At 36.1% G+C, this 21,043-nt stretch overlaps 1 protein-coding gene across 2 annotated transcripts; it reads right to left on the reverse strand.

Annotated features, from left to right (window-relative positions):
* Window positions 1-235: 235 nt before the first annotated feature.
* Window positions 236-19,051, reverse strand: LOC147066755 (uncharacterized). Of its 2 annotated transcripts, XM_085954176.1 has the most exons (13): window positions 19,026-19,051; window positions 18,150-18,595; window positions 17,720-18,003; window positions 17,489-17,588; window positions 16,597-16,783; window positions 11,622-11,864; window positions 6,595-6,679; window positions 6,264-6,381; window positions 3,443-3,617; window positions 2,713-2,835; window positions 2,036-2,219; window positions 1,388-1,682; window positions 237-1,135 (listed from the first exon to the last, which is right to left on the reverse strand). In XM_085954176.1, exons 2-12 carry the CDS (start codon window positions 18,367-18,369, stop codon window positions 1,395-1,397), a joined length of 2,007 nt encoding a protein of 668 aa, XP_085810302.1. In that variant the 5' UTR covers window positions 18,370-18,595; window positions 19,026-19,051; the 3' UTR covers window positions 237-1,135; window positions 1,388-1,394. The 2 variants fall into 2 exon arrangements, with proteins under 2 accessions (XP_085810301.1, XP_085810302.1); XM_085954175.1 differs by lacking the exon at window positions 1,388-1,682 and having other exon boundaries at window positions 236-1,135.
* Window positions 19,052-21,043: the final 1,992 nt, after the last annotated feature.

Genomic DNA, 21,043 nt, shown 5'->3' on the forward strand with positions numbered 1-21,043 from the left:
CGAGCCCTAGTTTCTCTCATAGCTTATTTTAAACCGAATTGTATTCCTTAAAATGTATTATTATTGTCATAACTCTATATTGTATCTATCAGTTGATCGGACTACTATGGGGTTATTTGTCGACGCACTGTTATTGAATTATTGTCTAGACTCTAGATGAATCGCAGTTCAATGTTAAACTTTACTGTAATAATCATTGTAATTTACTTTTGACGAATTAATACAATACACAATTACATAATAATTGCGTTGTCTTTATTTCACCAATCGGCAAGTTCAACATTGAATGTCTCTTCCAATGTAAAATGCACACATTTTTGTTTTGCAAGTATACAGTGTCAGTTATCATAATAATAGGTGTAAAGTTTCATCCACTTTCCGCAACAAATTTCAATGCATTTCCAGGACAAAAATTATAACAAAATCATGTATGTTTTGTGAATTACTTTCATTTATTTTTATTTTTCTGCATCGCACAATGGAGACCGAATAAAATTATGAATTAATTACAAATCATAAGTAAACGTGTTCGCGAAAGTATCACTCCGTAAGTATAATGGCCAATGCAAAAAACAGCTGTTTTATACAGTAAATTTACTATCATTCAGCAGATTAAACCAAGCATGTGAAAAGAGTCTGTTTACTGTAATCTGAATGACAGTGAAAGTTACAGATGTCTTCCTTTGCCAGTTGAGATATTTTTATTGAAGGAATTGTCAATTTAATATTTTTATGCGAAGTTTAAGAATGTAACATGCTTTATTGAAAATGTGAATCAATTATTATCGTCGGGCGAATCAGACGCAATGCCGGGGACAACCGGCCCAGCCAGCAGCGGAGTGAGTCCCTTGGCCATATGAGATTTCCTTTTGCAGTGCAGAGTGAAATTGGCGGCCGTGACGAAACTTTTGGCGCACGGAGTGCAGTGAAAATTGCGGAATGGCAATGAGACGGGAGACACGAGGCGGGTCGTTCCAGCAGGAGGCGGGGTTTGCATAAGAGGAACATCACGGAACATTGGGTGGCAAGCGTCAGCGGATGCGGAGTGATTCTGAGGCATGAGTTGCTCCGCAACCTGCTGCGCCGCTTCCGCTTCTCGGAGTTTCTCCAGATGGTATTTCCGCGTTTTGTGTCTCTGTTTATTTGAAACAAAAAGAATAGTGTGAATAATTGATTGATATAGGGCATTCCCTTGAAAAACAGATGTATATGCGATTTGCTACAATTAACATCGTTCAATTGTTCCCTTCGGGTAGTTCGGGTAATCGATGACCACAAATGTGGTGGTTCTCTTCAATTGAATTAAATTTTAGCATGTCGATGATTACACCGGATTGAATTTAAACTGATATAATATATCGACTGAGACATCTGAAAATAATCCTACCCGGTATTTATGTATTTTCATCAACGTGTTCCGATGACACGTCGGCGCAGACGGTTCTCAGTTGGCCGATTGCATCTGAACTGGCAGTGGACGGTTGCCCGCTTTTTGCCAGGTGAGACTTTCTTCTGGAGTGTACGGCAAGGCGCGATGGCGTTGAGAAGCGCTTGTCGCATGGGAAGCAGCGATGGGGGCGAGGGAGGGGGACTGGGAGGGATTGGGTGAGCGTGTCGGGGGCCTTCTCGCTCGTCCCCGCCTCTAGCTCTCTCTCTCGGTGGTACTTGCTTAGCTTGTGCTTCTAAAAGTCAGAGAATTGAATACGATGAGTACGAAATTATATTTACCGAAATGGAGAGAGTTCAGAGAGGCGGGGAAGCCAAATATGGTCAACTCAAGGCTAAATTCGAATCAAACAGAAGTCAAAATGACAACATTATTGGGTAATATTCAATATCATTTTTTACACAATCGATAAGCCACATTAAAATTAACATCCAGATGGCTATTGGCAGAATCGTGTATTTATAACTATATTGTTATTTGCAGTTATAGCATTCGCCTCTAAAATCATCATGCTAAGAAAGAAAATGATAATATACCCTTTTATATTGCTTACTCTATGGATGAAACCATACTAAATGAAATACTGACCCTGAATTCTCCGTGGCGGGCGAAAGCTCTGTTGCACAGCTTGCAATTATAGGGCCTCTCACCGCTGTGACCGCGCCTGTGCTCCGTCAGATCATACGCCTTAGCGAACCGCTTGGAGCAGATCTCGCATTGGAAGTCTTTTATTCCCGTGTGGCTTATGAGATGTGAACGTAGGTGATCCGGTCTGCACACAATTATTGATGAGCTTTTTTTTATAATATGCGTACCCATTGCATCTCATTAAATATTATTTTTCGTCTAAAGTAACAAATTAACCAAACAAACATACATAATTTGGAAATACCTCAAAAACATAGCTAATTATGTATGTTCAATAGAGAATGTTACCTTCTGAAATCTTTGTAAACTATTTGTTGAATAAAAATAGACCTTAATCAATTCTGAGACTGCATACGGCTCGCTGTTATATTCTCTCAATCTTTTTGTATGATATGGTGGTATGGAACCGATAGATATCATGGTGAGTTGAAAAACCTTCGAGATATGGCTGTATAGACGCATCCCTTTATACTAATTGGACTGACTGGGTGACAAATTTTGACATTCTCAATCAAATGGGAAAGGTCCAAAAAGTTCGACGTTGTGTCAAAACCCTCTGTTGAGGATGGCACGATGAGAAGAAAGAATTAACCAAATATTTCATTTGTAATGATTACCTGTAACAAGTTTTGCCGCAAAAATGGCATTCATATCGATTGGTGTGCGTGTGCTTCCTCATGTGCGACCAAACCGAATTCATGCTCTTGAATTTGGTCCCGCAAACTCTGCACGGGTATTCCCTGACAAAAAATAGATATTTATAATGAGGGGCTGTACACTAATTACTGAGGTGAAAAAATCATAAGACATGTAAATAAAGAGTGCTGAGTGGATTGGCTATGTGCGTGTAATGCTGGAAGAGTCACCAGTGAGGCAGGCTATTTCCGCATGGGGTAATAGTAAGAAAACACCTGGATGGTCAAAATTGAGATGACTGGACCGTGTCAAGGGAGATTTAAGAATGCTCGGCCAAAGCAACTTGAAGATTCTCTCATTTTTGTAATGTATATGCAAATCATAGACTTATCTGCAGGACTATTCTAACACATTTCCGTTATTTTTCTTGATCTAAAATAACACGAATATTGCTCAGGCAATTCCGGGCGATACATGGTACTGCAGTTCAAGCGCGTCGACCCATGTCTTACTTGATTCCAATTGATTTTTTTTTATCCATTTGGAATCAAATAAGACCTCCGTCAACACGCCAACTGCAGTGTCATGTATCTGTGCCTTAAGATTTTTCATTCATTCATCTTTGTAAGCTAAGGTACAATGAGTGAATATTTTGTGTGTATTGTATATATTACTGTAGAAGTGATGTCAAACAATAGAAATGTTTATTACCTGCTATTGTCATGTGTCCTCTTATGCTGCCTGAGGTACTGACTTTCTGAAAAACTTTTTTCGCAAATATCACACTGAAAATCACGTGTTCCTTTATGAGAATGAATGTGCCTCACGAGTTTGCCTTTGTCCACAAACGCCTTGTTGCAAAGCTCACACACAAATGGCTTCACACCTGAAAAATATAGTAGAATATTACATAATTAACTTTCAGGAAATTGGTACTATATTATTTTCTATAAAAAGAATCTAACATTCTTAAATCTTGTGTGACTTCAATTTTGAATAGAGTAAATAAAAGAATCAGGTGCTAAATGCAACATTAAATTACATGATATTACAATCTTTCCTTAGATGGAAGATTACAATAAACTTTAATTGCAATATGTATATTATTCAAAATAATGAGTCACAGGTTGAATGTTCAAAACAAGTAAGTAATATGAAAAACAATCTAAACTCACATTATTGATTTTCTAAAATACAGATAGGTAAACATTTTTATAAATCAAATTAGGAAGAATGGACCTTCAGACAATCATATAATTATGCAGTATTAGTATATATTACTGTAATCACTTCCAAGAACATAACGTTACTGTTCTGGCAGAAGACACTAATTCGAAAAAATTAAATATTGAGTTAGTACCAAAATGTTCCTTATTTCAAACTTAACCGTCTGGAAACCTTCTTAATAAATAAACAGTCTTTATTTTAAAGTCATCCTTTTTACGATTACTTAATAAACTCACACGATAGACCATTATTTTAAACATTTTAACAACTTCAAAGTCAAATTACTCAAAACTAGTATTCTCCAGTTAGTGTGTTCTGCCAGAACAGAGACGATAATATCTAATGATACTATCTGTTTCTATGACAGTCACTCGGTGTCAATTTATGATCCTTGTATTTTCATTCAGCTCCTTATATCAGATTTAGCTAAAATACAAGTTTCCTTTTCATGTACTTACTATTGTTTTAAAAAATAAAATCAGTAGTAGTCAGATAATTATCTTACATGGGATTCACAGTAGTAAGCATTATTGGCCGCTGCTACACACCAATGACTCGCCAAAAAAGAACAGCTTTCAGCGAACACAAAAATAATGCGATGTATGTTATCTTTTGGGTGCGATTATAAGAACGGACTATTATCGAATGTTGTACACCCACGATGGTTGAGTGGCTTAAATGCCGGCCTATAGAGTCGAGGGTCCCAGGTTCGAATCCTGGGTCTGGCAAGTAAACATATTGTTTTTCAATTTGTGTATGAGTCCGAGTATGGACCTAATAGGTTGAGCAAGTGGCTGACATCCATTTCTCGTAAAAACAAAAATCTGTCAATACAAACCTCCACTCTGTGGAGGCCCATATGATCCTATTAGGATTGGACATGGTCGAAAGAAACCTATTATCGAATGTAGATAAATATTAGAAAAAATTTTACATGTGCAAGAGAATAAATGTTATTTTCAATATCTATGTCTGTATGCATTAAAGTTTATCACGTAAACACAATGCGCGCGCATTCAAAATTGGTAAATGTTTTAGGACATTCAGAGGATTTTGTATATCTTGCGTGCAATGATTTGGCTCTCATCAAGTGATAAACCAAACTGCCATCAAAGTCTTGGTCTATTTTATCAACAACACCGGCAAACTAAACCTACCGCACAACAAAGGAGACACATGATTACATTAAAACCATGAGGTATACATTTACATCAGATCTCGACAGCCCAAAAGTAGTAACATAGCCAGGAGACACTAGGTCGTCGAACCACATGCCCACAGCTACTAGCAACATATCGAGAAAAGCTGATTTAAACAAATTCATCTGCTCTACACAGCGTATTCAAGTAGGACATATCCGCAGGCATATGATAGTAGGTAGTATCAACGTTAAGCAAAACCTCAGAATTTTTTGTATGTATTTTTTCTGTCAATTTATGATAAGTTTTCGTTCAATTTTAAACCAACCATAGATCTACGAATTGTGCTTCTAACAAGCTTGCATGTGAAGTTTCCAAGCTAAATAGTAGTAGTAACCTATATTTAAAATAGTTATTGACAGTGATATATCCTTGTATGGCGTGAATATATTGATAAGTCTAAAAAAATATCAATTCGAAAGGCAGCTTTTGGCACATTTGGATTTCTGTGGTAATTCAGGTTATGTTTTTTAATTTTTGTAAATTCTCAACAAACTAAAATTTAAAAACATCCCTGATTTAATACAGAAAATCAACCTTACAAATAGCCACCCTGAGAATTGATGTTTTTGGACTTTGGATTTATAAAAATAGCAATATTAGCATTTTCCCCAAAAAACATATAACAAGTCGAGCAATATCCATGATTATAATATGAATACGTGTATTAAATAAGGCTCTAAGTACCAAAAAGTAGTATTGCCTGTAGTTACAAAATACCGAGTCATTGCAGTAAAATTTCATGAAGCAGACTTTTTGAAAATTGTAGTTTTACAGTGTGAAGCAATCACGGCAGCTTCTATAATTTTAGGTATTAAGAACTCGCAATTGTCAACACACCATCGTCAGCTATTTTATATTGAATGCCGTTGACCACTGCAGTGCCACTTACACCATTATAAATAAAACACGCCAACGGACTTACAACGTCGACAGGTTTAATTATTTTGCTGTATTTTTTTGACTTGCTTGAGGCACTTAGACTATAGTTGAAGTTATCGGCGTTCGTATGTAGAACATTTTTTTATAAAAATGTCAGTTTTTATTATTTTGGTACTTAGCGCCTTAATTAATACACGTATTCATATTATGTATTTTGTTTTTACCTTCATGTCTTCTTATGTGTGCCACAAGACTATAAGAAGTAGTCATACATTTTCCACAGTAATGACATTTGTGAACCTTTTCTTCATGTAGCTTCTTATGTGTAAGTAGATTTTTCTTCTGCAAAAAAGGGCATTATGTAAATCGGGCATTAGGTAAATCTAAACATACATGGCGCGTTACATAAGCAGAATGACCTAAAAGATTCTGATTTAGTCATAGAATAGAATCGCATACTGTTTTATGCATTAAAATTTACTTCTCGTAAAAATAGCCAAACACTGGCATATAAAAAAATCTTATTAGATTATAAGAATAAAATTTGAATGTTACCTGAAAACTTTTATTGCAGATGTTACATTCGATTCGGGCATATTTGTGACCAAGATGAACATGTTTAGTATGGATACGTAAATATCTGAAATCACAATAATAATCGATTTTAATTAATACAATATTAACAAAAAGATGTTGCCACTCATCCTTTCAGTGGACAGGAACTGATGCATGCCAATGAGATGTGTATTGAAAGAAATAAACACTAATTATTTTTTATTATAGGTTCTACTCTGCAATTTATATTACACCTCAATGAACGATTACGTGCAACTTAATTTTCAAAATTGGTATCATAGATCAGTGCTCCGCAACCTTTTCTCACCCACGGCACACCAAAGGTATTCCCAGAATACAGCGGCACACCACACGTAAAACAATTTATAGACCAAAACATGGACCCCACATTCTGCAGGGGGGCCCCAGGTAACGATCTTTGGCGCCCCCCCCCCCTACCTATCGCTAAGGTTAAAGACAGTGTGATAATCTAAAATAGCATTTTTCAAATGGTGTTCGAGGTAAAATTAATGGCATTGATTGTATGTTTACAGATTTTTTGTATTTATTAATATATCCACTTGAATTATGGTTAGTTGTCGGATTAAGAATAATTATTTGTCGAGTATTGACATAATAATAATAAATTGTATCCTACAATCGCATGTTTTAAAATATTAATACCAGCGTAGTGAAATAGCGCGCAGGCGACTTTTTTTGCTCTTAGAGCAAATTTGTAATTCGTGTTTATCTCACTTATGTGGTTGACCTGCCACGCCACCCCCCCCCCCCCTGAGCCTGGGCCCCCAGGCTATAGCCCTGTCAGCTCCCCCTTTGTGGGGACCATGCACCAAAATTACATTAACTTCATATTATTTATTATTTGATAAATAATTAAATATACAAACAACAGAACACATGACGAAGAACAAAATGTACATATTTCCATGTATTTGTATTATCAATATAATAACTAATTAATTAATGTGATAATATATATAATATAATTATAATTATGCTTTATTGACTATCAGAAGGCATTCGACTGCGTAAGATGGAACTGTATGTGGAAGGTACTTCTGGAAATGGGAGTTCCATCACACCTTACCTGTCTTATCAAAAACTTATATAACAATAGCCACACAAAGGTAAGAGTAAATAGTGCGTTTTCTGAGAGTTTCCGAACCGAGAAGAGAGTTCGTCAGGGATGTGTTTTATCTCCCCAGTTATTCAATATATATGGAGAGCATATAATGCGAAGAGCCCTAGATCATTGGCAAGGCGGAATAACAATTGGTGGCCAGAAAATAACCAACTCAGATTCGCAGATGATACCACACTAATCGCTGCTGATGTAAGAGAACTCAGAGCTGCTACACCGGGTAGAGGAAGAGAGTCGCAAATACGGCCTCCTTATTAATAGGAATAAGACCAAGTTCTTCCTCCTTCAACCTTCTACCAACACCAAATACACTCCAAAACCTCGAAACAGTCGACGAGTTTGTACATCTTGGATCGACCATCAGTGGAAAGGGCGGATGCGAAGCGGAAATAAGAAGGCGCACACAGATTGCAAAAAATGCGATGACACGCCTTACCACTATATGGAAGGATCGGGGAATTTCGATTGCCACAAAAATGATGCTTGTGCAAACACTAGTGTTCTCGATATTTCTATACGGAGTCGAGTCGTGGACCCTGAAGGCAAGAGAACGGAAGGGCAATTGATGCCTTTGAGATGTGGTGTTGGCGCCGAATGCTTCGCATTTCTTGGACAGGATGAACCAGTCAATCATCCAGAGACTGAAGATAAACGAACGGCTCTCGATGATATGTCTGAGAAGAATTCTGCAGTTTTTTGACATATTGTCAGGCGCGGACCGGACAACCTGGAGAGACTGGTGGTTTTGGGTAGCCTCCAGGGAAGGCGAAGCAGAGGAAGAGCGTGATGAGCGACCAAGTGAAAGAGCTGACTGGGGGCACCATCCATTCTGCACAGAGAGAAGCGGAAGATCGAGAAGGATGGAAAGTCTTGGTCGCTCAAAGGATGGCGAAATTTAAATGTGGTCACGATCCTCAGCCATGAGTGCACGACCAAGAAGAAGAATGTGATAACTGAGCTTGTTTCAATGAACGTAAAAGTTTTATATATTTTGACTTGATATTTGAAAGAGCAACCCGAAGTTCTCGGTCAAGACCCTTCAAGCAAGACTGCTTATTATTTTTAATTATAACTTGAGTTGAAAAACTTTGCTCACCTAGATATGTCGTAGAAAATGGGAGCTAAACTGCGATAGCCTTGTCGGAAATCCGAGGATATTCTTTGTTAACCGAAATCCAGAAAATAGCCAATGGAACATCGGCGAAGTTCATTAGCGTCCCGTCGTTTCTCAATTCAACCAATTTCTCTCGAATTTATAGGGAAAGCGCTTCTATAGAATTTTCAGCATTGGTTGTAAAAGGGTTTCGAATCCAGTCGTATTGATTGTATGAAAGTAATAATGAAACTTCTTTTGCAGCAAAATAAAATGTTTTTGAGACTGATCCAAAATTAATTGTTTGTTTTTAATGGTGGTCATCTGGTAGATCCTTTGGTACATTTGTAAAGATCCTTGCTTAACTCCTTCTAATTTATAAGAGCATGTCAATATATTTTCATTCTGACCTTGCATTGTTTTATTAAGTTCATGCAGGTACTCAAATATATTACCAGCCAAGTACCCAAATTTGGCTATTAACTTGTTCGCCGCGGAGCATTTAATTATTATTTAATTACTGCATTTAAATATCGAATGGCCAATTAATTAGTGTACAACAGGAGTACTGTCCGCGTGGAAAGGATTAAGTAAGTATTGTATAATATACAAAATTATTTGTGTTTTTTTTTGGGAGCAATGCACCGCGGCACACCTAGCATCTAGTTGTGGAGCACTATCGTAGATGACACCGGTATATGAATATAAATAGTAGAAATAGTACTTAAATAAAAATGAGTGTGGTACGTAGGATAGAAGTAAAATTTCTTTAAAATAGATGGTATAAACATATCGCATAAGTGTTATCACCGGCCTTCCGCGTGTGAAGCAGAGATAGCAGGTCGTGATAACGTCAAGGTCAAAGCGGGGGTGGGAGACAGAAACGCACGGGGTATGTTGTGTTGTGGCTGGTTTATTTTTATCGTATTCGTGATTTGGCGGGCTGCAGACGTGGTGTCGCGGGCTTGGCTGCTGGGGCTTCGCATCCGAGGCGATGCTCGCTGTCCGATAGGAGATAGGGTCGGGGCTTGCGGCTTGGCGTGCTGCCGATGTGATCCTTTGTTCCTGGAGATGCTTGAGAAGTCTGCCGACGCGGTCCTTTTTGGCGGGAGATATCTCTTGGCTTCGCGTCCGAGGCGAGCAGAGACGATGCTCGCTGTTCGGCGGCCAATCGAAGAAGAAACTTTTCGCGCGTGTTCAACCGTCAGATTCGGCGTCATCCCGCTCTCGGTCGTGAACCTCCCTGTTTTACCGACAAATTGACCGGTGGCGGCGCTATCGGTAGACCGCGTCTGTTTTGGCGGGATTCTGACAAATTTGAATTTCCGGTTGAGGCGGGCTTCGCTCCGCCGAGGGTTGCGATAACCGCGAAGAGTGGACGTAGGCTGTGGTATTTTTGGAAATATGATAGTTCGGTCCGCCCTTTGAGGTGGTCTCCTGTGGGAGACCTTCATCTGGTATCAGTGTGAAATTCAATAGTTTTGACAGAAAATATGATATCGTTAGAGCGACGCCGAGCGAGAGAAAGCGATGCAATAGGCTTCATGAAATAACGGTAACAATAATTTAATTTACTATCTACAATTAGAATATTACTCTGTGAGACGTCTGTCCAATCGTGTCAGATTCATCAATCATGCAACGCATGCCTAAGTTGCACAATATTGATTCTGTGACATGCATTTTCACGTATTGGATAAAAAAATTTATCACTAAAATGACTTTAACACATCATTCTTCGCCTAGGAAAATAAATCATCCTTATGAATATTTATCCCAGCACGAAAGTAAATATAGAAATCATAATATGAATCTATTTAGTCAATGAGAAATTGAGTTTTAACCCATTGGTGACCGACTTTATTATATTTTTATAAATTGACTTCCAACAATCAAAATATTAATACATAACTCAAAAAGTATGTGTTTAAATAATTTGATTTTGTGAACATAAATAAAAAAATTATGCTTTACTATGATTTAAAAGACAGAAATATTTAAAGCGAGAAAGTTCAAAGTTCAATGAATAAAAACTTTCGTCAATTTTTTCTTTATTTTGTCTTTGAGTTTTAAGTTTAGCGCTAAATGAAAAAACAATTCTAAGGATTTAAAAAACTGCTTGTATTATAAAGTGTAATCTATTTTCGTATGACGCATAAAATATCTGAAAATTATTGTCAAATGCTGTACTTTTTGCATTTCTAGCAAATAGTTTAACTTTTTCCGAAGTTACGATTTATTATTCCGATACTTCAAAATACAAATGATAATTTTTAATAAAACTGTTCCCTGTATTACCCTGTATATAAAATCGCTTCAAAAGTTTGTTAAAGTTTTCAACAGATGTTTGTTCGTAATGCCGATCGGCAATAACCTTTGTGACATATTATATTTGGGTCTATTATGAAAACATGGATGGTTTATTTTTTTGGGTGCAGTGAATCGTTATAATACATATTAGACTAAAGATTTAATCAACAGATGTCACAAACTGAAAAATATTTAAAATACACTACTATTTTTATTATTTATGATATTTTAAAAATCCGATATCTTATACTGGTTGGTAAGAATCCCTGCTATTATTTTTATTAAATCTGTAGAGCATTTCTTTCTAAACACACAAAAAAGCATTGCCAAATATCTCTTCCAACACAAGAATTTCTTGTGTTTTGTCACCAATGCGTTTAGAAATAATATAATATCGTGTTTTTTACAGCCATACGTTTGCGACTAATGTACACCCAAACAGCCTTAAAAAAAATAGTGCACCTGTCAGTCCGGAAAGCCTTGTCGCAGAACTCGCAAGGATGCTTGTCATCGCTGTGACTTTTCATGTGAGCTGTGAGGTCATTCTTCAGGCTGTACGTCCTGCCGCAAATGTGGCAGAAGTGCGGTCGTTCCGCTGTGTGCCAGCGCTTTCGGTGCGCCATTAAACTCTGCGAATGATGATACATTTTGTTGCAATCTTCACATTTGAAGTTGCCTGATTTTATGTGACAAATCATGTGTGACCTAAAATTTTTGTCATCATTTATTTAGCAATTTACTGCAAAACACCAAAAATATTTTTTACAATATAAATATGCAAATAAGAATAAAATTGTGATAAAACCGGATAACCCTAAACAAACATTAAAATCGAAATACGTTAAATGTTTTTTATGTGTCACTGTGTGGGGTTGGTAACCTTTTTCGCATAGACGGCATAAATATTTAGTTTATCAAGCCATTTTTTATATATTATATCATATTATACATACTGGTGGTTTTATACTGTAAGCAGTACAGCAGAATTACAAAAATTACACAATTAATTCAACTGACTAGGTTGTATAACTCAAACAAAAAATATACGCATTATGAAGTACAGTAATCAGTAATCCGCCACCCGATTATCCGACAACTACTAATCCACTGTTATTTTTACTAGTTGAAAGCACAAAATCAAGCTCTATAATTCGCCAGTATTCATATGTCAAATTCAGTAGTCCGCCTCGCGCCTATATCAGCTGTCCGCCGTTGTATTTAACATAGCTGAGGCATGGACCGGGACGAACAAAAATTACATCGTGGAAAAAGCTGTGGCCCTCCATGAATCAAGACGATTAAAACTGGGAACCGGAAGACTCAGTTCGACTGGAAGAATTTATTCAGAGGGCGACTAAAAACTCAGAGCCAACGCACAATGTTTTAAAAGAATGGATAGCAGAAAGTTCTGAGGAGTATGCGCCACTTCTAACTGAGGACGAGCTCATAAATATATTAAGAGGCTTGGATTCCGAGGATGAAGTCAATCATTGTCAACCGACTGCAGCTCATAAAATCAAATCAGAAGATGCATTAGCTGGGATTGACGTTACCATTAAGTAAGCAGAGGAAAATAATACAACCGCCAACACACTCGTCATGTTGTATAAATTACGAGATGACATAATCTTCCAACAATATTCAGGAAAAAAACAAATAGCACTGAACAACTGGTTTTACTGTTTAATTTTTTTTTTTCCGACCATGTCCGATCCTAATAGGATCATATGGGCCTCCACAGAGTAGAGGTTTGTATTAACAGATTTTTGTTTTTTTACGAGAAATGGATGTCAGCCACTTGCTCAACCTATTAGGTCCATACCCTGACTCACACACAAATTAAAAACAATATGTGTACTTGCCAGACCCAGGATTCGAACCTGAGGCCCACGGCGTGATAGTCCAACGCTTAAGCCGCGTGACCACCGTGGGTGTAATTTTAATATGTATATAAACTTGGTTTATAAATATGTATACCTAACTTAACACATACTTGATTTTGATTAAAAATAAAATTGCTATAGATCTACCATCATAAATTGGCGTTTCAGGGAGGGCGCTAGTATGACATTGAGAATATTACCATAACTAACAAAAAAATGGTAATTTATAATTTTTTATTGGTAGTGGATTTCTGTACAATTAATATTATGCAATCCAAACATGTTGTAAAATTAAATGGCATTTGTAACAAATTTATCCTCGATAGACAATTTTAGTTTCAAATTCGACCGGCCGCCAACTTACGATGGTAGATCTATAGTACAAATTTCTCAATAAAAACTATTTTTACAAAATACCTGTTTTAATTTTTACCATATTTTTATGTATGTCTTGTCTGATTTTTGGGATGGCAGATTACTGACAGAGTACAGAGTAGAGTTTTACAGGTTTTTGTCAATTAACCTGATAGCTGCCCGTAACGTAACGTTTACGTCATGCACAGCGGCGATTCAGGCGCCCGTACCGTACGATATACGCCGAGCCGTTCTACGCGCTTGTATGAGTCAAATATTTATTTATTTAATTTTAAAACGTGTAACTACATTTCTGATCAGACCTTGCAAGCAAAAAACATTTGTACGGCGCATACATCGCGAGAATAAGGGAATTTCCCGAGAGGCCAAATCAGGGTTAGCTCAAAATTCCCCTGCACACTGGGATATCTTGTACAATAGGCAGTTGGTATGATTCGATAGTGATGAGTCAGTTGTCGCCGGAATATCATTTAGTCGGGATGCTAATTCGGAATGCTTTCTTATTCAGATTTACGTTATAATTGGAATGTTTTCAATGTTTTTACATTGAAATTTAATTTCTATTGAGTGACCAAGTGTTTTTATTTATATTTCATATACAATTTGCGTATAAAAAAGTGTTATATTTACGAGTTTTGTTTTAGATTTTACCTACTAAACTTGAATGAAAAGAAAGATTTTCGATGTTTTTAGATAGAAATTGACAAAGAACTAAGTGTTGTGACTATTTTTCATTTGTATTTCGGATTCGATTTGCGTATACAAAGTGTTTTATTTACGAGTTTAGTTTTACAAATTTTATTATTCAAAATGGATGAGATCGACGAAGTTGGTGAAATCGATAACCTTATCGAAACAGTTGAATCTGAAGACGATGGAAGTGATGATTCGGATGTCGAACTTGAGGAAACTTTGGAAGTCGATGAAAGTGAAATTATCACACCGGAATCCACTGAAAGACCGACATTTGAGTGGAAATCGGATATGTTTGAGCCACGCGCATTTTCCTTCGATGCTAACGTTTCGGGATGCAAAGCTGATAATTTGACTTCGGATGCACTCGAAATGGACTATTTCAAATGTTTCATCGATATTTCTTTTGTTGAAATGTTAGTCCGAGAGACCAACAGACAATTTGTATTTGCCACAAAAAATATCACAGTTTTGAGTGATCGTCTACGGCGATGGGTAGACTGCACAATTGATGATATGTACACATTTTTGGGGCTGTGTATGCTAATGTCAAGGAATTCACGGAATAAAATATCTGAACACTGGTCTATCCACAGATTGTTATTTTCACCATGTTATTCCGAAACCATGTCCAGGAATCGTTTCGAACTGATGCATCGAATGTTGCATTTTTGTGACAATGAAACGCAGGTTCCCGGAGATCGACTATATAAAATTAGACAGGTCCTGAAGGAACTGAAAATTTCTTTCAAGCAGTACATGTGTCCATATCAGAACATATGTATTGATGAGAGTCTTCTCCTTTTCAAAGGCAGACTTTTATTCCGCCAATTCATCAGGACGAAGGCTAGTCGTTTCGGAATAAATTTTTTTGTAATGGCTGATTGCAAAACTGGTTTTGTCTTAGATGTAATCATTTATACCGGAAAACAAACTGAAATTGAGAAAAATAATTACATCGGTATATCGGGCAACGTGGTGGTAACGATGCTTGGACCATACTTGGAACTAGGGCATACATTGTACATTGACAACTGGTACAGCAGCCCAACGTTATTCAAGTATCTTTATGATCACCGGACGAATGCCTGTGGAACCGTAAGGAGAAACAGAATTGGGATGCCCAAATTTACTAAGAAATTGAAAAAAGGGGAAACCGATACATTCCATACTGACGAAATTATGGCTTTGGCGTGGAAGGATAAAAAGGATGTTACAATGTTGTCCACAATTCACAACAATACTTTCAAACCTACTGGAAAAGTAGACTATAAGACTAAAATTCCGATTTCCAAGCCGGAATGCATTGTTGATTACAATAAAAACATGGGTGCTGTGGATCGTAGTGATATGATAATTTCTTCTGTAAATTCGACAAGAAAAACTGTCAAATGGTACAAAAAACTTTTTTTCCATTTGATAGATTTATCTCTGTTGAATGCCCATGTATTGTTCCAACAAAAAACTGGAAAAAAACAACCGCTGGGTGAATTTCAATTGAAAGTCATCGGACAACTGATCGAAAAACATAAGTTAGAACCAAAAACTCTTTTGAAGCGAAAAGCACCCTTACCCTCTAGGCTAACAGAAAGACATTTTTTGGGTAAAATACCACCTACTAACAATAAAATTAATGCGGCAAGAAGATGTTATGTATGTGCCAATACAAAAAATCAGAAAAGACGGAAAGAAACTAGGTATTTGTGCAAGCAGTGCGACATTGCTCTGTGTTTTGAACCGTGCTTCGAAATTTTCCATACACAAGAAAGTTTTTAGTGATTTTAATGTGTTTAGTATACTTCTTAGTGCTATAAGTATTTATGGTGACATTTTACAAAAATACTATAAAATTTATTTTTCAAAATTCTTGTAAGTGCAGTGTTGTGACAACCCTACCATACCTGAAAATTTTCAGACATTTTCACGAAATTGTGTATGAAAAACTTTTTCGCCGAACTTCAATTGAGGTCTCATATATGTAAGTGCATTATATTGGACTTTTCACTATTCTTTTAATTTTTTTATAATATAATTAATTCCTGGGCCCTGGGGAGTATACCTAGTACTTTCAGCTGGGCTGTTAAAAGGTTAAAATATAGGTTTGAATATTTACAGTAAAGTTAATTTAATTCCCGGGTTCGAATCCTGGGTCTGGCAAATACACATTTTATTATTATTTTTCAAGGTTGGGCAAGTGGCTAACATCCATTACTCGTAAAAACAAAAATCTGTTAATACAAACCTCCACTCTATAGAAGCTATAATTATGATCTTATTAGGATCGGACATGGTCTAATAAAATAATAAATTAATTACCAATGGACAGACACATTCACATATAGTTAGATAGATATATTATATATATATTTCATCTATGGTACATGAAATACATATCAATTAACAGAACTCACACCTACAATCATGAAATAAATGATAATAAAATATAACACTTTGCTAAATAAAACTGATACAAAAGATGCAGTAACCTTAAATCTTCGATGTTCTGGTAAACCCGATCGCAAGTCTTGCACATGTAAGTGCCCACCTGATTGTGGACCAGAAGATGTTCCTTGAGTAGATCCGGATTGTCAAATGGTAATTGACACATTTGGCACGCATAAACAAATCGAACATTCAATTCTGCCAATTCGGCAACCGAAAATTCATTTTTAACTGCAAATAAGAAACATCATATTATGTGAAATGCACAAAAAATAAGTCACATCATACAAGGGCTGTTCAAAAAGTGTCCATTGGGAAGGCGGAAGATACCTTCCTACGCATGCATGGGTTGTTTTCCAACCGCAGAGAGAATCAATCGTTGGCTTGAATTATACACAAACAGAAACTATTCGGAAGATTCAGTAAGCATCTGGTGACCATGCCCGTGGCATCACACAAAAGGAGTAGTATAGCCAGTTCAACTACAAGCTCACTTTGCTGGAAAACGACTCACATTCTGCCAGGATTTAACTGTTTTCTTTGATTGCTGTAGGGTGAGTATCTATTTATCACATCTGATTTGAACATCTAAAATATAGCAATCATGTGGTTCGTCAGGCTTCCTACTCCCCCGATATGAGCTCCTCGTGACTTTTGGGTGTTTTTCAAGCTGAAAGTGCTGCTAAATGGGACCCAATTTTAATCACAAGAATACATTATGCGGAATGTGGCAGCCCAGCTGTACACCATTCCCAAGAGTCATTGTAGAAACTACCAAAATGGCTATTTTGAGGGGGATCAGGGTTTCAGAGTGCCATGAGTTATATTTTTCCCAGCTAGAGATACCATTTGAACAGACCTTACACTCTTCAAATAATCAGCGCAAAAATTTTCTCTCTTCAATACTTTGAAATAAACTAATTATTATTGACTTACATTTTTTTTTAGTTTTGATCTCTTCTTCTTTTTTAATCTCCGATTCTTCCAGTACGATTTCCGGCACGGCCATACAAATATCTTCATCACCTTCGTATTCCTAATATTGGAACAAATTCTTTATTAGATAAGCAGGAAAGCATTCCCCACACTTATGGGTACAGTACAGTCAGTCAGATATAGGGAGAGGCTTGACAATATTTCAGTAGGTGCCTAGAAGCGAGATCTCACCTGTTTAATAGTAACAACAGATATATCCTGACCAAAACCATCGGGCATAGAAATGTCAGGCAATTTGATATCCTCCAATATTGGTGCTCCAAATTTAAACGACTTGAAATACTGATTATGATGAGAGACGCGTCCAGAACCCGAATCTCCCATTATTAAAATTTCTCCGTCAGTATCGCTGGAACTTACGTCTTCGGAAGTCGTGTTACCGTTGGAGGATTTTTTTTGTAATGTGCCTTTTATCTTCTTTCTCTTTTTTGGCTTTCGCTTCTTTGTTAGCCGTCCTGCAAATACATTTAGTCAATTTAAATTCGACGCCGTGAAAAAATCTAAAGCAACGATAGAGCGTCGCTTATCAAACTAGTTTGAACAATATTATATATAATATAATTATTATAATGCACCGATTTTTAATTATTAGTGTACTTACTTCTCATCTTCCCTATGATTATTTTATTTTGCGTGTACATCGTGCCGTTTTCAAAATCCCCTTCCATTTCTACTGTCATGTTGAGATCAACCCCATCTCCTCCAGGCCTGTCGCTGTCGTTACATTCGGAGGCATTCTCTGATTTCATCTTTAAATTATCTGATGGAATATCATCATCTGAGCCTGTATTTGAGTCGCGGCCAACATCCTCGGAATTCATTATAAATATAATACCTATAATACTGTAAGTCCGAATAAGAAACCTATTGAATTTCAAATAAGCATTATAGTTCAATATTCTCCGTTACTAGGTAGGGATGACAAATATAAATTTTACAATTAGTAACGCAAGTCATTTTTGAGATATCCGAAGGAGAGTCTAAAATAACAGATAATTATAGCATATTATTATGCTATTACTAAACAAAACGAAGACAAACCAAACACTGCCACAGTGTTGCCAAGTCAAAATTTAAAATTTCAGTAGATTTTGACAAAAAAATCAGTAGATTTCATAAAATATCAGTAGATTTTGGAAAATGTAGTATATTAGATATAATTAAAGACTAATAAGGATAAAAATAACTAATAATATTAATTTATTGTAAAAAATGATGATATTAATGGGTAAAATGGCGCTCTTGGGTAGAGTTACAATGCTTTCTTCGTCAATTTAGAAGTGTAACACATTAAAAAAGATCGTGCGTAAATCATTTCAAGTTTATTATTAAAATAATCATCAGTAAACTTACAATTATGGAGAAACACAAATATCAGTAGATTTCTTGAATTTCGAAAAAAAATCAAAAATTCAGTATATTGGCAAAAAATATCAGTAGATCTACTGAAATTTCAGTAGACATGGCAACACTGCACTGCCAAGAGTGCCAAGCACCGTCTGCGGTGTTACAACCTTTTCAAAGTGGAATTATAGTACAGAGCCACCAAAATTATAGTATTTTGGCCAAAAATATAGTACAATCCTACTAAGTTATCTAAAGAACGGTCAAAAATGGAACTACGAACTACCAACGAGAAATTCCACAGTGGACCGCAGACTGTTCGATTTTCACAGGCGGCTCGTTTTTTTAGAGGAAAGATTTCGCGACGGGCCGCTCGACTTCAAATGGAGAGTGGTGAACGTCTCCTTTTTTAGACAAAAACTCGCTTGGAAAGTAATTAACATCTCGTTTCTTTAGACAAAAATTGTTAGTTAAAAGAGTTAAGTATTTTAGTTCTCCTGAACTGCTTTAGCGGTATTTTTTATCTATTGCCAACTTTTTTCCGAGTTTTCAAAATTATAGTATTTTGGGCGTACTATACCTGTTTTATATCGCACATAGTACGCAGACGAAAATTAAAGTACAAATACTATAATTATAGTACGGTTGGCAACACTGACCGACTGTCAAAGTATATTTTTATTTGTCTATTATCTATGGTAATGTTTCTCACTCTATACCATAGACTAACGTCAATTCAGTCTAGTGTTGCCATTTGTCTGGCACGAATTATTCCAATTGAAGTCACAAAGAGTTTGGACGATGCTTTTATTTTTCCTTCAATCTTTTTTGCGCAGACAATATTTTGCACCCAAAATGAATATTGTCCTATTTCCAAGCTTTCAAAATCAATATTATTATTCTCTTGGCAGCGAATTTATTATTGTCGGGGATTTGCAATTCCTTACGTAAACCAGTGCTTGAAATGGAAAATTTCACGAACAGGAATGCTCTATAATTTTCCGAAAAAAAGAATGCTTGTTTTTTTTCGTTACATACCTACGTACTTTGGATGTACAAATGCAACAATAACCTTTGAACTTCTTACGTGAATGTATATTGAGCATGTGGGCAAGAATTGTCAGCGCCGCAGGCGAAAGAACCTCATTTCAACAAAGTATACCGTCAAAAATTGTATTATTCTTTGTTCTTACTTTATCTACCATCCATGATCAGTACATACCTCTACCACCACTCGTCACTGCTTATAACTTATATTACTGTCGCATTTGGGATAGTTCAGTTTGTTAATTAATTAGACATAAAAAACAACATATCCACATACCTACCATAAGGATTCAAATTAAAAATTAATTTGCATATAGCAAATTTTATAGATTATAGACTCAAGACAGGCAAAGAATATTAAAAAAAAATCAAAGAAAGAGTATTAAAATAGTGTCTTAAAAATAAAGAAATATATGCAGCACCTATTAGAAAATAATTACAAGATAAAAAGAACTTTTTATATACGTTTTTAAATTTTATATGGAGTTTTCTGAATCTTTCTCATTTCACCATTTTTTTCATTTTCATGAAAAATAATTTCATACATTCGACTTTTTACTCTGTTACAATTATATCAATATAGATCATGTTTTCTTAATATATAATTTTTATATAATGTCTTAGAAAACATACGTATTATAAAAAATCCTGAAAGACCAAGTGGACCTCACATCTTTTCACTGTCTATTGATTTACCTCAAGCAAGGCACCAAATAACGACAAGCAGACCTATAACGTAGTGGATAGAAGTCACCGGGACAGTGGAAAGATATGAGGTTCAAATCCCTTTTGGTCTAACCTATTTTTCTAATATCTATGTTCTTAATTTAATATTCCTAAGTGTATATTATTCAATATTCAAAAAGATGCTTTAGTTAAATATGGGAGAATTGATCAAGTTGCAATATTTGTGGGAGATTATAACAATTTCTCATATTGAAAATAAAATAATCGTAACATTGACTCTTGACATGGGTAAGGAGCAGGGTATTTCCTCCCCACAGCCAGTCTCAGATATAAAATATGGAAAGCCCTCAACAAACTCCACACTCGCACTCGTGCACTCGAGGTAATATGGTGACGTGGGGGATCTTTGATAAGGCG

Source organism: Rhyacophila brunnea, unplaced genomic scaffold (genome assembly GCF_057557595.1).
Source record: "Rhyacophila brunnea isolate RB1 unplaced genomic scaffold, BYU_Rbru_1.0 scaffold_4, whole genome shotgun sequence".
Classification (NCBI taxonomy): Eukaryota; Metazoa; Arthropoda; class Insecta; order Trichoptera; family Rhyacophilidae; genus Rhyacophila; species Rhyacophila brunnea.